Source organism: Passer montanus, unplaced genomic scaffold, assembly GCF_014805655.1.
Source record: "Passer montanus isolate IOZ18808 unplaced genomic scaffold, ASM1480565v1 scaffold64, whole genome shotgun sequence".
Classification (NCBI taxonomy): Eukaryota; Metazoa; Chordata; class Aves; order Passeriformes; family Passeridae; genus Passer; species Passer montanus.
Genome location: NW_024371482.1, coordinates 3,049,343 through 3,065,626, shown reverse-complemented (window position 1 = coordinate 3,065,626; position 16,284 = coordinate 3,049,343). Strand labels below are relative to the sequence as shown.

Below are 16,284 nucleotides of genomic sequence, written 5' to 3'. Positions count from 1 at the left end.
GCGGGATGCGGCTGCCCGGGGATGTACCTGGTGCAGAGTGCCGCTCTCGGGTCAGGCTGGGCTCAGCGAGGACAGCAGCGCCAAGGCACAGCTCTTCATTCCCCCCACCCCGCTGGGGCTGAGGCTGTCTCGAGTTTCAATTGTCTGAGCGCAGGGCGGCCTTTGAAAGGGGATGCGACAGCCCAAAGCCACAAAGCCCATCTTTGAAGGCTCTTTAACAGGGAGAGGTTTACAAATATAAAATGCTTTTCTTTAAACTTTGCGGGACTCTATTTTTAGCAAATAAAGATAATGGCCCAGTTGCTGTTGTTCATCTTTTGTTGCATGGAACATGCCAAATACTTACCGTGTCTGCCATATTTTTTAATGATTCAACCTCCTCTGAGCTGCATTGCAGCTCTCTGACCCTGTAGCAGAGATTATGAGCAATCTGCATGTACAAATCCTCCCCGGGCTACTGGATTACTCTGAAAAAGAAATCTCATTCTCCAGAATCAATTGGGAAAACAAGACAGAAAAGGCAAGTCATAGCTCTCTGTAAAATACTTCTCCTTTTCTGAGCAGGGTACATTCATTCCAGGAACTCCCAAAGAAAGGGCAGAGCTTTTTCCCCCAGTTTTTTGCAATGAACTTGGGACTATTTTTGCAATGTTTTGCTTAGAAACTGAAGCTTTTTATGCCCTTTCTCAGAGCAAACAGGCAGGGGAGATGCAGGACCCTGAACTGAGGATTGAGAAGGGAAATGCTTCTGTTTGAGAAAGCTTTGTCCTTCTGCACCCTTATTAAAATTTGTTCCTCACTTCTGGTGGGGTCTGAGCTGGACGCTTGCCCAGGGCAGTTTTCCAGTGAGATAAGACTGTATTACCAGCTGCCAAATTCACAGCCTGGATCTGTATTAATTAAGGTGTGAATCCACAGTTACTGCTGGATGGGGCAGCAGAGAGGAAAAAGAAAGAGTAGGATTGTGTGCCCAGAAAACAAACAGGGTGGGTGTTTGTAGAATCACAGAACAGTTTGGATTGGGAGGGACCTTAAAGTTCACCTCATTCCATGTCCCTGTCACTTCCATATCCATGTCCATGTCCCTTCCACTAGACCAGGTTGCTCCCAGCTCTGTCCTTCGACAGTTCCAGGGATCCAGGAGTAGCCACAGCTTCTCTGGGCACCCTGTGCCAGGGCCTCACCACCCTCACAGAGTAAAGTTTCTTCCCAATATCCCATCTAACCCTGCCCCCTGGCAGTGGGAAGCCCATTCTCTGGTTTTGTCACTCCATCCCTTGTCCCCAGTCCCTCTCCAGTGCTCTTGGAGCCCCTTTAGGCACTGGAAGGGGCTCTGAGGTCTCCAGAGCCTTCTCCTCTCCAGTCTGAACCAGCTCTCCCAGCCTGGCTCCAGAGCAAAGTCGTTCCAGCCCCTGGAGCATCTTCATGGCTCTGCTCCAACCTCCCAAGAGAGCTGTAACTACAGAGCTTCATTTTGGTGACAGATCCCAAAGAATAGAGCTAAAATGCTCAAAATGACGTGGACAACTCCTGTCCCAGGTAGCAGGATAAAGAGCCAGTCATGTCCCAGCCTGTCCAACAGAGATGAACTCTCCATGGAGGGTGACCAAAGGCAAATGGAACAACAGGCACTGTCCAGCTTGCAGCAGGCACATCCCAGGCTCAGGGCTGCCTTCTCATCCTCCTCTTAGTGCATCCCACTTCCAAGTGCCCTCCTGGGATTTTCCCTTCCTGCTGTCCTTAACCCACCCACAGCCTCTCTGCAGGTTCAGTGGGTCAGGAACCCTCCTGTACAGACAGGTTTGGGGCAAAGGGCTCTTGGTGGGGCTTAGCACTAGTGCAGTGACAGGCTTGGTGCTGCTTTTCCTGCTGCCTGACAGCAACTCTTAGGACAGCTGATGCAAAGCTTAAAGCCACTGGCCCAAGGTCACCAGCAAGCCAGTGGTCAAGTGAGGAAGGGACTCAGAGGCAGGCAAGTGACACATTCTATAGCTCTGGGACAGGGTCACCCAGGGCATGGGGAGGTCTCCATCCTGGGAGATTCTCAAGGTGTGGCTAAATAAAGCCATGGCTGCTCAATTCTTGTTCTAGGGATGCTCCCACTGGAGCAGGAGGTTGGATTAGAGACCAGACACCTCCCTGACAGCAGGAAATGTCTGAGCTAATCCCTGCTGGTAGAGCAGACAAAAAAAAAAAGTATCCAATGACAGCACTCTAGAGTCAATTAAACAATCTAAAATCTTTCAGTTTTGTGACTGCAGGATCTGAGCACCATACAACAGCAGGAAATGTCTGAGCTAATCCCTGCTGGTAGAGCAGACAGAAAAAAAAATAAGTATCCAATGGCAGCACTCTAGAGCCAATTAAACAACCTAAAATCTCTCAGTTTTGTGACTGCAGGATCTGAGCATCATACGATCGCTGCCCGCCGGGGCTCGGAGCCAGCGCCCAGCGCTCCCACAGCGACCCTGCAGCCACTGCGGGCACCGCGGGGCCCAAGGCCCCGGCCCAGCGCTGACAGCGCTGAGCCCTCCAGGCCTCACCCGAGTGGGGCACAGGGGCCAGTGGCCACTGCGGGCAGGGCAAGGATCCCCTCGCTTGGCTTTTTTCTCTTGAACAATCCGGGCACAGGGCAGTGCAAAGCAGGGGGGAGAAGCAAAGGCCAGAGCCTCTTGGGACTCCAAGCCTTTAACACTGGCCCCTGCAGCTGCAAAAGCTGCTCCCCAGATCCTGGCTCCAGCAACCCTCGAGGCTGTGCCCCTGGGCACCGTGTCCCTGAGCGGGGCTGGCATGGCCCAGAGCAAGCACAGGCCGGGTGGTGTTTGTGCCACCACAGGCCAGAGCCCCTGGGCACCGTGTCCCTGAGCGGGGCCACCCAGCCCAGCCCCAACCTGGCCGCAGGGACCCACCCTGCCTGTGGGCAGGGCACGGCCAGCACCTGCCTGTGCTGCTGCTGAGCTCCATCCTCAACCCAGGATCATGGGCTCCTCCTCATCTTCCTCATCCACCTCCACATCCTCTATTTCTTCCTCCATATCAACCTCCAGCTCCTCAACAAACTCTTCAACATCCACCTCCATCATTTCATTATCCATCACCATATCTACTTCCATCTCCTTCATCTGTCAGGCTGCAACAGGAAGCCAAACCTCACAGTGGGGTCTCTGTTCCACACCATCACCACTTTGCTCCAGCCTGCCCGGGCAGTCAGGGGGTGCCCCCTCCCTGAAATGGCACTGTCTCTCCACTGGGACAGGAGTGCACATCCTGCTGGGATTGGTGCTTCAGTCCAGACAGCAGGGAAAATCCAGACAGCAGGAACAGCTCAGAACTGATGGACATACCAGGGGCAGGTGACAAGTGACCACTGGTGGCAGGTGAAGGCTGTGCTGTGCTCGTTTCCAGCTCCTGGCTGGCAGTGCCATCTGGAACTCTGGGAGCTGTGATATTACCAGAATTCCAGGGCTGCTCCACACTGGTGGATAGGGATCATAGAATAATCAAAACCTTGAATGATTACACTTGGAAGGACCCCAAAGATCTCCTCATTCCAACCTGAGCAACCTCCCACCAGACCAGGTTGCTCAGGGCCCATTGAACCTGGCCTTGTATGTTCCCAGGGATGGGGCAGCCACAGCCTCTCTGCACAGCCTGTGCCAGGGCCCAACACCCTCACAGTAAACAATCTCCTCCATCATCAAATCTAAACCTACTCTCTTTCAGTTTGATCCCATTCCCCTTGTCCTGTCACCACAGTTCCTGAGGAAGAATTCTCTCCCGCTTCCCTGTAGCCCTTCACACTCTGGGAAGGTGCTGGGAGGTCTCCTCACAACCTTCTCTTCTCCAGCCTCAAGAGCCCCAGCTCTCTCAGCCTGCCCCGTAGGGAAGTTCCCCTCAGGATCTCCATGGCCTCCTCTGGAGCTCCAACAGTTCCATGTCCTCCTCCCGTGGGAGCCCCCAGAGCTGAGGCAGCCCCACAGGCAGGGTGTGCAGAGAGGGGGCAGAGGGGCAGGGTCCCCTCGCTGCCCACGTGTGGGTGAGCCTGGCACACGGGGGCTCTGGCTGCCAGGGCACACGGCTGGCTCCTGTCGGGATGTGAGGCTGGTGTCCAGCTCGTGCTCTCTTGGCTGCACATGAGCATCACACCCCATCTCCTGGTCAGCTATCCATGGCTTCAAATGTTCCCAGCACAGGTCACAACCAGCTCCAGCCCTGCTGCTTTGGTTGGAGCCTCACAGTGCTGTCCTAAATGAGCTGTGGAATTGCTCAAGTTATTTCAGTGGATACATACATTTTTTTCCTTGTGATATCAACAAATCGTGCTTCTTTTTACACTGTGTTGGAGGTACCAACACAGGGTTGTTCCATTTCATTACACTTATTCAGAGGACAGACGAAGCCAGGACTGACAGTTCCTCTGCACATTGAAATAAGGAATTCAAAACGACTTGGGTTTGATTCATTTACATCCCACTTTTTCTTGCTCCTAATAGAAAACTAACCCTCTCGATTTCCCACACTGCCATTTCAAGCCCTGTTGCTGGGAAATGAATGTCGTGTAAGTACATGAAAGGGCTCTGAGACCTGCTCTTTCCCAGGTAAAGAGGCCCAGAAGATCCCCGGCCTTGGCTCTGTGTGCCATGAGGGCAGAGAGCAACGCTGTCCTGTGAGGAACCGCGGCAGTGGGAGCACAAACCCACAATGACAGGGCCAGAAAAACCTCAGCTTGCACTGAGGGCACTCAGAACACTGCTGAGAACCTGGGAGCAGCTCCCTGCCCGGCACATGGCCGGGACCTGCCCTGGGGACAGCGCCATGGGAACTCCAGGGCCATCAGCCGTGGGCACACCGCGAACCCTCGGCAGCAGAGGCCCCTGGGTGAGGAACAGGGCAAGAAACGGGAAACATAGCGATATCCCAAATGCCTTTCACTTCCTCAGGCAGCTCTGCAGTTCCTGCCCTCCCCTGCCTGCCCAGGGTGAATCAGCTCCCATGAGGGCAGCAATGGCGGTGAAGGTGTTCGCACGGAATTACAGGGTCGCTGACGTTGGAAAGGGCCTCTATGAACACTGCACCATTTCCAGGGGTCAGGGCCCCCCGCAGCTCTGGCCCCAGCTGCCCCCGCACGCAGCAGTCGGGCTGCAGGAGCTGCAGCCCCTGTCGCCCTCACGATGCCGCGACATGGCGTCACGCCGCCGAGACACGGCCCGGCGCGTGCGCGCTGCGCGCCCCCGACGCGGCTCCTCCTCCTCCCGCCCCCTCTGCGCGGCATCGCACACGAGGGGGGCTTTCCCCACGCTGATTGGTTCATTGAGCTGCCAATCTGTCCGAGAGGCGGAGCGAGGGGCGCGGCCCGTCCAATCACGGGGCGGTCCGCAGCGCCCGCACCGAGCGGCCGCAGCGGGTCCGGGCGGCGGAACCGGGGGCGCCGGGACGGCTCGGGGGGTCAGTGAGGGGCTGGAGCGACAGCGGGCTCGGGGGTCAGTGAGGGGCTGGAGCGACAGCGGGCTCGGGGACAGCGGGCTCGGGGGGTCAGTGAGGGGCTGGAGCGACAGCGGGCTCGGGGACAGCGGTGTGCCGAGGGCTGGGGCTCGGGGAGCGGGAACCAGGAAGGGGCCGGGGGTCGCGGGCCGGGGTCGGCGCGTACTGACGGTCTGGGGACCGGGCCAGGGGACAGGGAGCGAGGGTGAGAGCACAGGGGCCGGGGACAGGGAGCGGGGCTCAGGGGCCGGGGACAGCAGGGGTGCGGGCACAGGGGCCGGGGACAGGCGGGGCCGGGAGTCAGGGGACAGGGAGCGGGGCACAGGGGTTGGGGACAGCCAGGGCTCGGGGTGAAGGGGCTGGGGACAGCCGGGGGCCGGGGACCCGGGCACGGGGGCCGGGGACAGCCAGGGCTCATGGCACAGGGGCCGGGGCTCAGGGCACAGGGGCTGGGGACAGGGAGCGGGGCACAGGGGCCGGGGACAGCCGGGGCTCAGGAAGCAGGGGCTGGGGACAGCCGGGGCCGGGCTCGGGCTGGGGCCGGGCGGTGACGCCGTGCCGTGCCCGCAGCGCTGCCATGGCCGCGGCCTGGCAGGACGTGGTGCGGGACGCGGCGGCCGTGCGGGAGGCGGCGGCGGTGGCGGTGGACGCGGCGCTGCTGGCGGGCGTGCTGATGCGGACCGGCGAGCAGCCCAACGCCTCGGATGTGAGTGCCGTGCCCGGGGGTCCCTGAGCCGTGCCCGGGGGTCCCTGAGCCGTGCCCGGGGGTCCCTGAGCCCTTGGCAAGGAGCGGCCCCCCCAGGGACAGCGGTCACTGGGGTGCAGCTCACAGCCCATCCCGATGATGAGCACAGCTCCCCAAGGGACAGCCCTGCCCCACAGATTTCCCTTTCCAAGGAGAGGGATAGATCTGGGAAGGTTTAGGAGGCTGCCTGTTGTGGTGCTGGCAGTTAATCCTTTTCCCAGCCTCTCACCGCCCATATGAACCTTTGAACCAGAGGAGAGTCTCATGGAGGGGCCTCTGCTTTTGGCATGTTCCCAGCTACAGTCAGCCTTTGTCCCATAACTGGGCTGAGGTGACAGGGGTGGAGGTGGCTGATGAGTGGGATTTGCCTCTGAGCAATCCCTGGTGGATGGCTGGGGTGGGAGGGCTCAGCCTGTTGGAGCAGAATGCCAGGAGGGGTCTCAGAGGAAGAAGTGCCCCTGTGCAGGAGAGGTGGGACACCATTGGGGAAGGGTCCCTGAGGGGCCTGGGGGCAAGCAGGCAGCTGGCAGGGGTACAAGGAGGGAGGTGCTCACCACAGCACTGCTCCTTGATGTCAAGTCAGACCTCTGAGTGGTCTCAAAGGGTGAGAGGAAGAGGGAGGAGAGGCAAAACACACTGCCAGTGTCCTGTGTTTCATGTAAAAATCCAGGTGAATTGGAAACTTTCTGTGATGTATATGGACTTTGAGAGTGAGACCCTGTGCCTGAGATGTGGGATGAGCCAGGGCTCTGGAGCGGGGACAGGGATCAAAGAACCAGACAGCCACGACCCAGGACTGGCAAATTAACTTTTTCTCTGCCCCTGAGAAGTTCTGGAGACAGTGCTGTGCACTTCAGGGGCAGGCAGTCAGCCCAGCCCTGGCGCTGGAGCAGCAGTGCCCTGCTGGTGGCTCATAAAGCAGAACCCTCAGGAGTGAGGAACCCCAGGGTTGAGGCCATGTGTCTGCCCTGCAGGGCTGGGGGTGCCTTCAGCCTTCAGCCAGGCAGAGGAAGCACCTCCTTAGCCCCTCTTCATCTGCCCAGCCCTGACTGCTGTGCTGCATCCCTGCCTGCAGGTGGTGAATTATGCCCCCTTCACGCTGCTCCCCTCCGCAGTGCCACGGGCCTTGTTTGAGCAGGCCTACGCTGTCCAGCAGGATTTTAACCTGCTGGTGGATGCTGTCAGTCAAAACAAAGAATTCCTGGAGCAAACTCTGGCCAGGTAATGTTTTTGCATGTTGCATTTTAATGAAATATTTTAAATGTAAAGCCTTTATCACCCTTGTGGCATCCCTCCCTTTCTGAGGTCTTCTTGGGCCCCAGAAAATGGGACATCTGACCAAGACCTGATTCCCTGCTATCATCTTCAACTTTGCTGCTTTTTCAGGCTTGTGAATTCATACTTGTGAGCTTTTTAGCCCTTGGGCCTTAAATGCAAGCCACTGGAGTCTTTGACTCCTGGATTTAGGAGTCTCTTGTAGCCTTATTCTGCATCTGCCTGTGTCTGTCCAGTAACCACCAGCTCTGCTGCAGCAGTGATGAAAAGGAGCTGTCTGTTCTGTTTTCACACTCTCCATCAGTCACCTCCATGCCCTCTTTCCCAGCCACAAGCTCTGGCTGCAGGAGGACTGGCCAGCTCTGGGTTCTGTGAGTTTATCTGTGGCTGTTGCCCTGGGCTGGCGTGACCATTTGTTGCTCATAATTGTGGGGCTGATGCTTCCACAAATCCCTGTTCCCTTCCCACTGCCTGTCCTGTGCTGCCTGTGCACGTGCTGCTGCCTCTGGCACTGGGACAGAGCAGGGGAGGCTGTTTTCCAGCATCCTTTTGTTCTGTTAAATCCTCACCCTTTGGAGCTGTTCCAGAGCTGGCTGCAGCCAGAGCTTGTGGGGCCATGTTTGTACCTGTGCTTAAAGAATGCAGCACCTGGGGCTTGTGTGTGCTCAGGTGCCTGCCCTGTGCCAGGGCAGCTCACTGGGGTGCTGCTCAGGATTTGGGGCCCTGAGGAAAAGCCAGATCTGCTCTAGCAGGGCCACAGTGTGTGGGATTTGGAGCCTGACAGGACAGGGGGATTGGATGAAGCTTGTGAAGCTTCTCTGTGCAGGCCCTGAGAGACCTGTGGTTTCTTGCCTGAACCTGCAGAATTCTGCTGCATTTCTTTGCCTTTACTTGTCCCATCTCTACCCTGCCAGTGAGTCACCTCTGCACAGGAGGGCCTTTTGTGGAGAGGCTGTGCTGGGCAAGCTGGGTTTGTGTTGTGGTTTTGCACTGAGCATTCATGGGGACATGTTTCACTTGGTTGAGCTCCAGCCCTGCTCTTTGCTGGAGAATGCCCGTACTAAGGGCTTTTTCTGCAGAATAATTAGTTTTCTTGTTTGTCTGTGACAGCAGCAGGGGCTGACGTGGTCTGTGTTTCTCTCTAGCACCATCAAGGTAGATGACTTCACAGCTCGACTCTTCAGAATCTACATGCAGGTTTTGGAGGAAGGCTTGGCTCAGGTACCTGGGCAGGGGATCCCAGTGGTCTGTGCCCCTTGGCATTGTGGTGGGGGTGCCTGGGCTCTGCCTGCAAGCTTTGGCACTGTGGACTCTGAGCTGTGCCAGGCTGGTCACACCCTGCTCTGCAGTGTCTTGTCACAGCTGGTGAGCTCAGGACCTTGCCCTGTTGAGCAGCTGAGCTCTGTCTGTAGCTGGTGCTGCTGGAAACAGCCTGGCCTGGAGAGGGAGGATTTCATGTGCTTTGTCTTTGTCCTCTGGGAGCCTCACAGTGTGCAGGACATGTGTCCTGTTGGGACCTGCACTGGCCAGGCCATCCCTGCAGAAGATCCTTTACTCTCAGGAGTGTTGGGAGCTCCTCTGGAGCTCTGAGAGGGCTGTGGGCCCTGGGCAGGGGACAGAGCACCCAGGTGTGTGACCTGCAGTGGTTTGTATCAAACTGAGGGTGACAGGACAAGAGGGAATGGCTTCAAACTGACACTGAGTAGGTTTAGGTGAAGTATTAGGACATTTACTGTGCAGGTGGTAAGGTGCTGGCACAGGTTGCCCAGAGAAGCTGTGGCTGTCCCATCCCTGAAAATATTCAAGCTCTGGTTAGACAGGGCTTGGAGCAAGTTGGTCAAGTGGAAGGGTCCTTGCCAGCTGCAGGGGCTGGCATGAGGTGGTCTTTAAAATCCCTTCCAACCCAACCTATTCTGGGATTCTCTCACTGGATCTGCCCTGGGAGCATTTTGAAGCAAGGTCATCAAAGGATTTGCAGTTAAAGGCAGCAGGAGACCCCAGCTCCCCTCCCTGTGTTCCAGACTGTGTTTTTGGGCATCAACCGCTCGGATTACATGTTTGACTGTGGGCTGGATGGCACAGCAGCTCTGAGGCAGATAGAGATAAACACCATTGCTGCCAGCTTCGGGGGGCTCACCTCCCGCACCGCCGACGTCCACAGGTAAGGAGCACCTCCCACTGCAGCAGCTGCACTGCATGGCCCCTGTGCTCTCCAGGCTGCTCCCTTGGTCCAGCTGGCCATGGACATGGCATTTACAGCTTTTTTCTTCCACAGGTTGGTGTTGAAAGTGCTGGGGAAGAGCGAGGAGGCATCACAGCTGCTGCCCAACAACCCAGCAAAGGGGCTGGCCTTGGGAATTGCCAAAGCCTGGGAGCTCTATGGGTCCCAAAGGTAAGGAGCAGTGCAGGGAGCCTGAATCACAGAGATGGAGAGCTGTGCAGTTCAGGTGGAGTGATCTCAAAGGGTGAGAGGAAGAGGGAGCCTGGGAGGAGATGCTAAACACACTGCCAGTGTCCCTTGTTTCATGTAAAAATCCAGGAAAGCTGGTGATCCAGCTAGGAGCATGTGGAGTGTTTATGGGTTTAATGAGGTCCTTGGTATCTCTTCCAGAGCTGTGGTCATGTTCCTGGTGGAGGAAGTCCAGAGGAATATTTTTGATCAGCGTTGTGTAGAAAATGAGCTTTGGAACAGGTAAAGTTTGAATTTTCCTGGGATGGGAAAGAAAGGAGGTTATGGTTCCGTTTCTGGGGTGGAAAGCTGAGCAAACAGCTGGCAGATCATAGGAAATGTAGCATGGGTTCCTAAACAGGGAGTTTTTTGGGCTGCAGGATTCCTCTGCTTCCATAGCGCAAAGCCTGAGGCTGTATGTATGGCTGTATGCAGCCATGGATTCCACCCATGATCTGCAGCCCAGGTTCCTGTGCCCAGCCAGGTGACCCTTGGCTCCTCTTGCAGGGATATCCGTGTGGTGAGGAAGCGGTTCCGGGATGTGTTTGAGCAGGGCTCCCTGGATGCCAGCAGGAGGCTGTATGTGTGAGTATGAGCCAAGGTGCGCATTCCTGCCACCCTCGGGCACACGGGGCTGGCAGGGGGAGCCAGGGCTGGCTGCAAGAAGTGACTGAGGAAGCAGTTCTCTGCCATGCTCCAGGCTGCTGCTTCCTCTTGGAGCTGAGATGGCTTTGTGTTCACGGTGGTGAGATTTTGCAGACACACATCAGTGCCTTACAGCTGCAGTCATAATCTCCCTCCTTCAGGCTTCATTGCTCTGGGGGATCTTTGCCTCCTCCACAAAGGTCTGCTCTGAGCAGCCCTGGCTCTTTGAGAGGCTTCCACAGAGCCATTTCCTGTTTGTGTTCGTGTGCTGCTCTGCCAGTGGGAGCTGGGCTGGGCTGTTAGTGCAGAAGGAGGAAGCATTCCATGTCCTTTGGGGATCTCTTGGGTTTGAACTCATTCAGCATCTTGCCCACTCCCTGTGGAGACCAGGACGGGAGGATCAGAGGCTCCCAGCTGGTCCCAAGTGTGACGTTTGTCCTATTTCCAGGTAATGTGCTGGGAGCTGTAAGAACCTAAGGGGAGGGACTCCTATGAGCTGGAGTATAAACCTGAGAAAAGATGTGGTTTCATGACAGTCATTCTTCTGTAGTGAGGCTGATTTTTGACCTTTGGGGTCTGTGCTGTGTTTAATTAATGAATGTATTGTCATGGCTGGATAGTTGAGGGGAAAGTGTATCCCTTGTTCTTCCTCCTGAGCATCCTGCCCTGTCCCTGCTGGATGCCTCCTGTCTGCCTGCCAGCAGCTCCTAAGTGCACAGTTTTGAGGCCAAAGCTTGGTGCTGCAGCTGTGCTGCCAGCTCAGCCCTGGCAGGCTGGTTTGGTGCCTCTCAGCTTGTTGAGTTGATGCCTTACCTTGAATTGCCACAGGACCTTGTTCCCTCCAGCTTCAGGAATCAGAGAATCACAGAGCTGTTTGGGCTGGAAAAGACCTCTGAGACAGAGTCCAACCTGTAACCCAGCACCACTGAACATGTCCCCAAGTGCCACAGCCTCACATCTTCGGGTCCCTTCACTGCCCTGAGCCACGTGTCCTAGTGCTTGACCACCTTTTCAGTGAAGAGATTTTCTACAGTCTTAACTTCCTGTGGTGAAACTTGAGGGCATTTCCTCTCCTCCTGTCCCTGTTCCCTGGGAACAGAGCCCGACACCCCCCGGCTGTCCCCTCCTGTCAGGGAGTTGTGCAGAGCCAGAAGGTTCCCCCCCTGAGCCTCCTTTTCTCCAGACTGAGTCCCCCAGGCCAGCATGGGGTTAAAAGCTGTTAAAAACGAGGTGCTTACCTCTCTGCAGAGCTGGGTGTCAGAATTACTGAGCCTTTGGTTAGAGCAGAGGTCGGGTGTCAGCTCCCTGTGTCTTGGGACAGGCTGAGCTGTGGTTCAGTGGAGAGGAACCAGGGCTTGCAGTGTTCAGCTTGCTCTGGCACAGCCAGGCAGGAGCAGAGAGGCCAAGGACAAGGGGCAGGGGCTGTGATCCCCCCTTGATGCTGGGATGGGGCAGGGCCTGGCCTGGCTCTGTGAGCATTTCTGGTTTCCATTCCAGGGACGGCCAGGAGGTCGCAGTGGTGTATTACAGAGAGGGCTACGTGCCCCAGATCTACGACGAGCAGGTCAGTACCCACCTCCTGCCCCAGAAACCACCAGCTGGGCACTGCCCAGGGAGCTCCAGATAATCCCAGGGGCAGCTGTCCTGTCTGGGGTGGGGTCAGTTCTGCCTGGTGTGGCTGAGAGCATTGGGAGGCTGTGCCTCCAGGGAGCAGGAGGGTGACCCTGCAGTAAGAAAAATGGGTGGCTTTCTTCTCCAGCGTGTCATCCCTTAGTGCAGCACTGAATTGTTTCTGCACAAATAGGGGTTAACACAGGTATGAGCAGTGCTTAAAGGTTTCAGACTTAGTCTACAGATCACTCTGTGCTCTCCTAGCACGATCAGGCTGCAGATAATAATAGCACAGAGCAGATCTTACTGGTGTCTCGAGGTGGCAGCACTGGACAAGCTGGGGAAGGTGCACACAGTGGATTGCTTTGACTGTGCCACCCAGAGGTGGTGGGAAATTCATGCCTGCTTTTCTCTGGAGTGCTACTCCCACCCCCTGTCCCTGCCAGCAGGCAGGGAGGAGACAAACCATATGTTGCTAACTGCAGAGAAAAGAGCAAAGCAAACCTTTTGTGTGTGTTCTCCCTCACGGCGTGGCTGCTCCTTCGCTGCCTCAGAACTGGGAGGCGCGGCTGCTGCTGGAGCGGTCCCGGGCAGTGAAGTGCCCCGACATTGCCACGCAGCTGGCGGGCACCAAGAAGGTGCAGCAGGAGCTCAGCAGGCCAGGGACGCTGGAGAAGCTGCTGCCAGGACACCCCGAGGCCGTCGCTCGGATAAGAGCCACCTTTGCAGGACTCTACTCCCTGGACGAGGTGAGTGGGAGCAGGGCTGGAGCAGGAGGGGACATGCACACGTGTGCTCTGAGCAAAGCCTTCTCTTCTTCTCAAGCACTGTCCTTGGGGAATTTGTTGGTGCCTCTGGGCAGAGGGATATGCTGAGGAGCACCTGCTGCTCCGTGTTGTTTTGTTCACAGAATCATTTAGGTTGGAAAAGCCCTTCAGGATCAGAGTCCAAGCTCTGACCAAACACCACATTATCAACTAGACCATAGCACTGAGTGCCACATTCCATCATTCCTTGAACATTTCCAGCATTGGTGACTCCATCCAGCTCATTCCCATGTGAAACCACCCTGTCCATGAAGAAATGATTCCCTGTTTCCATCCTTTCCTGCCAGGGTGAAGAGGGTGACAGAATAGCTGCCACAGCCATCGCTCACCCCGACCGCTTCGTGCTGAAGCCTCAGCGTGAAGGTGGAGGTATGAGCTGGGCTGTGGAGGTGTGAGCTGGGGTGAGGCCTGGGGGCTTCCGTTGTGGTTTGTGCTGGATTTGGGACAGGCAGGAGCTCTGTGCCAGCTCCTGGTCTTGTGCTGAGGGATAAAGGGTGGCTTGTGGCTACTCATAGCCATGGGGACTAGTCCTGCTCCTGGAGGAGCTCCCAGGGCCCTGGTGCTGGGTGTGGAGAGCCCAGGCAGCACCTGGGGAGACAAAGGCTGGTTTATTTGGGCTGCCAGGGCCTCAGAGCTGGGGCCAGGGGCTTCTGCTGTCCTGGAAGGGCTTGATGTGCTGGTTTTGTTTGCCAGGGAACAACCTCTATGGTGAAGAGCTCAGGGAGGTTCTGCAGAAGATCAAAGACAGCCCTGAGAGAACCTCCTACATCTTGATGGATAAGATCAAACCCCAGCCAGCACTGAATTACCTGCTGAGGGCTCACAGTCCCCTCCGGGTGTCCGAGTGCATCTCCGAGCTCGGGATCTTTGGTGTCTATGTCAGGTGAGGAGTGTGCTTGTGTTCCAGGGCAGTTCCCTGCTCCTGACGTGGAGCAGGAGCATTTTGCCCTCTGTGCAGCCCAAACACAAGCACAGGACAGATGTCTGGGGATGTGCTGGTGCAGGGGACAGATGTGGCCATTCAGTCTGTGCCCCTGGGAGCAGTCTGAGCACATATACACATGCTGAGCTGCTGCTGTGAACCTGCTGCCACACGAGCTGTTGGAAAACACAGGGCTGGTGCTGGCAGTTACTGGTGTAATGGGATCTTGGGCTCGATGTGTCCCATCCCTGATTTCTGGGAGCACTTCTTGGGTCCTGAATGCAGCCCCATGTGTGGCTTTTCTGAAGCCTTGATGATCTCTGAAATACCTGAAGGCCTAATGCCTGTTCAACCCTAATAGGAGCTGCTTTTGTTTAAAACCCTCATAGGCCACATTTCCATAGGGTATAAATGAAAGTCCTTTTCACACAGTTTTGGGGACAAAGGTGCTCTGGCAGCATTCAGCCCCTGGCACTGCCCGTTTAACTGCCATGTTAGCCCTGTGTGCTGCCAGGGACGGTGCAGCCTGCTGCCCCAGAGAGCCGGCAGGAGCTCTGTGCCCTGCAGGGCTCAGTGTCCCTCTCCCTTGCAGGCAGGGCAGGGAGCTGGTGCTGAACCAGGCCGCCGGGCACCTGCTGCGCACCAAGGCCACGGAGCACGCGGACGGCGGCGTGGCAGCCGGGGTGGCCGTGCTGGACACGCCGTTCCTGGTGTGAGGAACACAGCCCCAGCCTCCTGTCTGCTGCCTCAGGAGCTGATCCACCCCAGGGATTTCTCCTTAGGGTGCTTGCCAAGGTCTGGCCGCTGGAGGCTGTGAGGAGGGACGGTGTGATGCTGCTGCTCAGAGGTCCTGGGTGCCAGCCCCAGCTTCTTCTGGTGATTCCCCCTCCAGGAAGAAGGATTCCCTTGCTCTGCCTGCTCAGGGGGCCCTGCCCTGGGCACAGCCCAGCTCTGACTCCCAGGACTGCAGGGGTCTGGATGTTCCCTTGGGGCCTGGCCTGGGGTGGGGGGATATGGAGCAAAGGGTCAAGGTGTCACTACAGGCCTTTGTGCTGCTCCCACCTCTGAGCTCCTTATGCTGCATGGTTTCTGGAGGCATACCAGCCTAAGGAATGAGAGGAGAAAGGTGGATGGGCAAGTATCAGCCTTTATCTTCAGCCAGTGCCTCAGTGCTCTCCAGCTTAGAGAGCCCAGCTCCACTCACCATGGCCCCTCCAGCCCTCCTTGCCATGCTGCTGCTGTCCTGATTTCTGTTTTTCCCTGTGCCTGAGGATCCTCAGGGTTCCTGCACCAGGCACAGCTCTCCTGGGTAATTTGCCCAAGGGCCTCTTGCTTTTGCTTTGCCCAACTCCTGTTTTATTGGACTGGGTGTCTCTGTGCCACACAGGGCAGGCAGCAGTGCAGGGTCCAGGGCAGGCTCCCGCTGTCTCCTGCAGCCCTGTCCAACACATCTCCACAGGCTGGTGTAAGAATCCCTCAGAGACGGAGGCAGCTCCCAAGGCAGCAGTGAATTGGAGCTTTGTGTGTGTTCATAAATCCCAAAGCACTCTGGGTTTGTGCCAGTGCATCCCACTGCAAATCAAACCCTGAGCATCTTCCTGCCAGGGAGCCCCAGCCTTGGGAATGCTCCTGCTGAGACTGGAGCTCTGTGGTGAGGAAGCAAAGGAATTGCAGGGGAGGCTGGGCAGCACAGCCCCAGCTCCCAGCACCTTACTCTGGGACCAGCACCAGCAGAGGGGCAGACGTGGCTCCCTCCAGGTTTTATGGATCAGTGGGAACAGCACAGCACTTGGAGGAATGTGGGCTCTCCTGCTCAAGGTGTTCTGCCTCTTCCTCCAGCCCCTTCTCCTCCTCAGCCCTAAAAGCTGCACCTTTCTGGCAGCGCGGAGCCCAGGCAGCCTCAGCCCAGCCCTGTCACTTACACAGAAGCAGCACAGAGGCAGAATTCCTGCAGAGTGGCTGTGCTGAGTGACAGCCCTGCTGGCTCCTTGCTGCTGTGGCATCAATCACCAATTGGTCACCTGGGAAACTGCTCCATTCTCCAAGTGTGACTGAAACTGGGCTTCCTGGGTGTTTTGTTGGGGGATTGATTACCCCAAGCCAGAGATTAAAAGGAATGTGCAATCTGACTGCTGTTTGTGCCAGGTTTGTCCGAGCCCAGGGGCACACCTGGCCAGGTGTGCAAAGATCCATGGCTGTGCCTGGAGGGGGACATGGCCTGGGGTGGAGGTGAGGCAGCCCTGAGCTGTGCTGGCAGCCCTGAGCCTCCTCCCTCAGTTCCCTGGAACCAGTGCTGCAGGGGGGGTTGGTGACACGTGGGTGTCACACT

At 56.9% G+C, this 16,284-nt stretch overlaps 1 protein-coding gene across 2 annotated transcripts; it reads left to right on the top strand.

Annotated features, from left to right (window-relative positions):
* Nucleotides 1-5,357: 5,357 nt before the first annotated feature.
* GSS (glutathione synthetase) lies at nt 5,358-16,084 on the top strand. Of its 2 annotated transcripts, none has more exons than XM_039728107.1 (13): nt 5,358-5,445; nt 6,052-6,187; nt 7,302-7,447; nt 8,647-8,722; nt 9,523-9,662; nt 9,777-9,893; nt 10,113-10,193; nt 10,458-10,535; nt 12,093-12,159; nt 12,761-12,955; nt 13,321-13,402; nt 13,727-13,916; nt 14,548-16,084. In XM_039728107.1, the coding sequence occupies exons 2-13, from the start codon at nt 6,059-6,061 to the stop codon at nt 14,669-14,671; spliced, it is 1,425 nt and encodes a 474-aa protein (XP_039584041.1). In that variant the 5' UTR covers nt 5,358-5,445; nt 6,052-6,058; the 3' UTR covers nt 14,672-16,084. The 2 variants fall into 2 exon arrangements, with proteins under 2 accessions (XP_039584041.1, XP_039584042.1); XM_039728108.1 differs by lacking the exon at nt 5,358-5,445 and adding an exon at nt 5,462-5,480.
* The last annotated feature ends 200 nt before the right edge of the window (nt 16,085-16,284 follow it).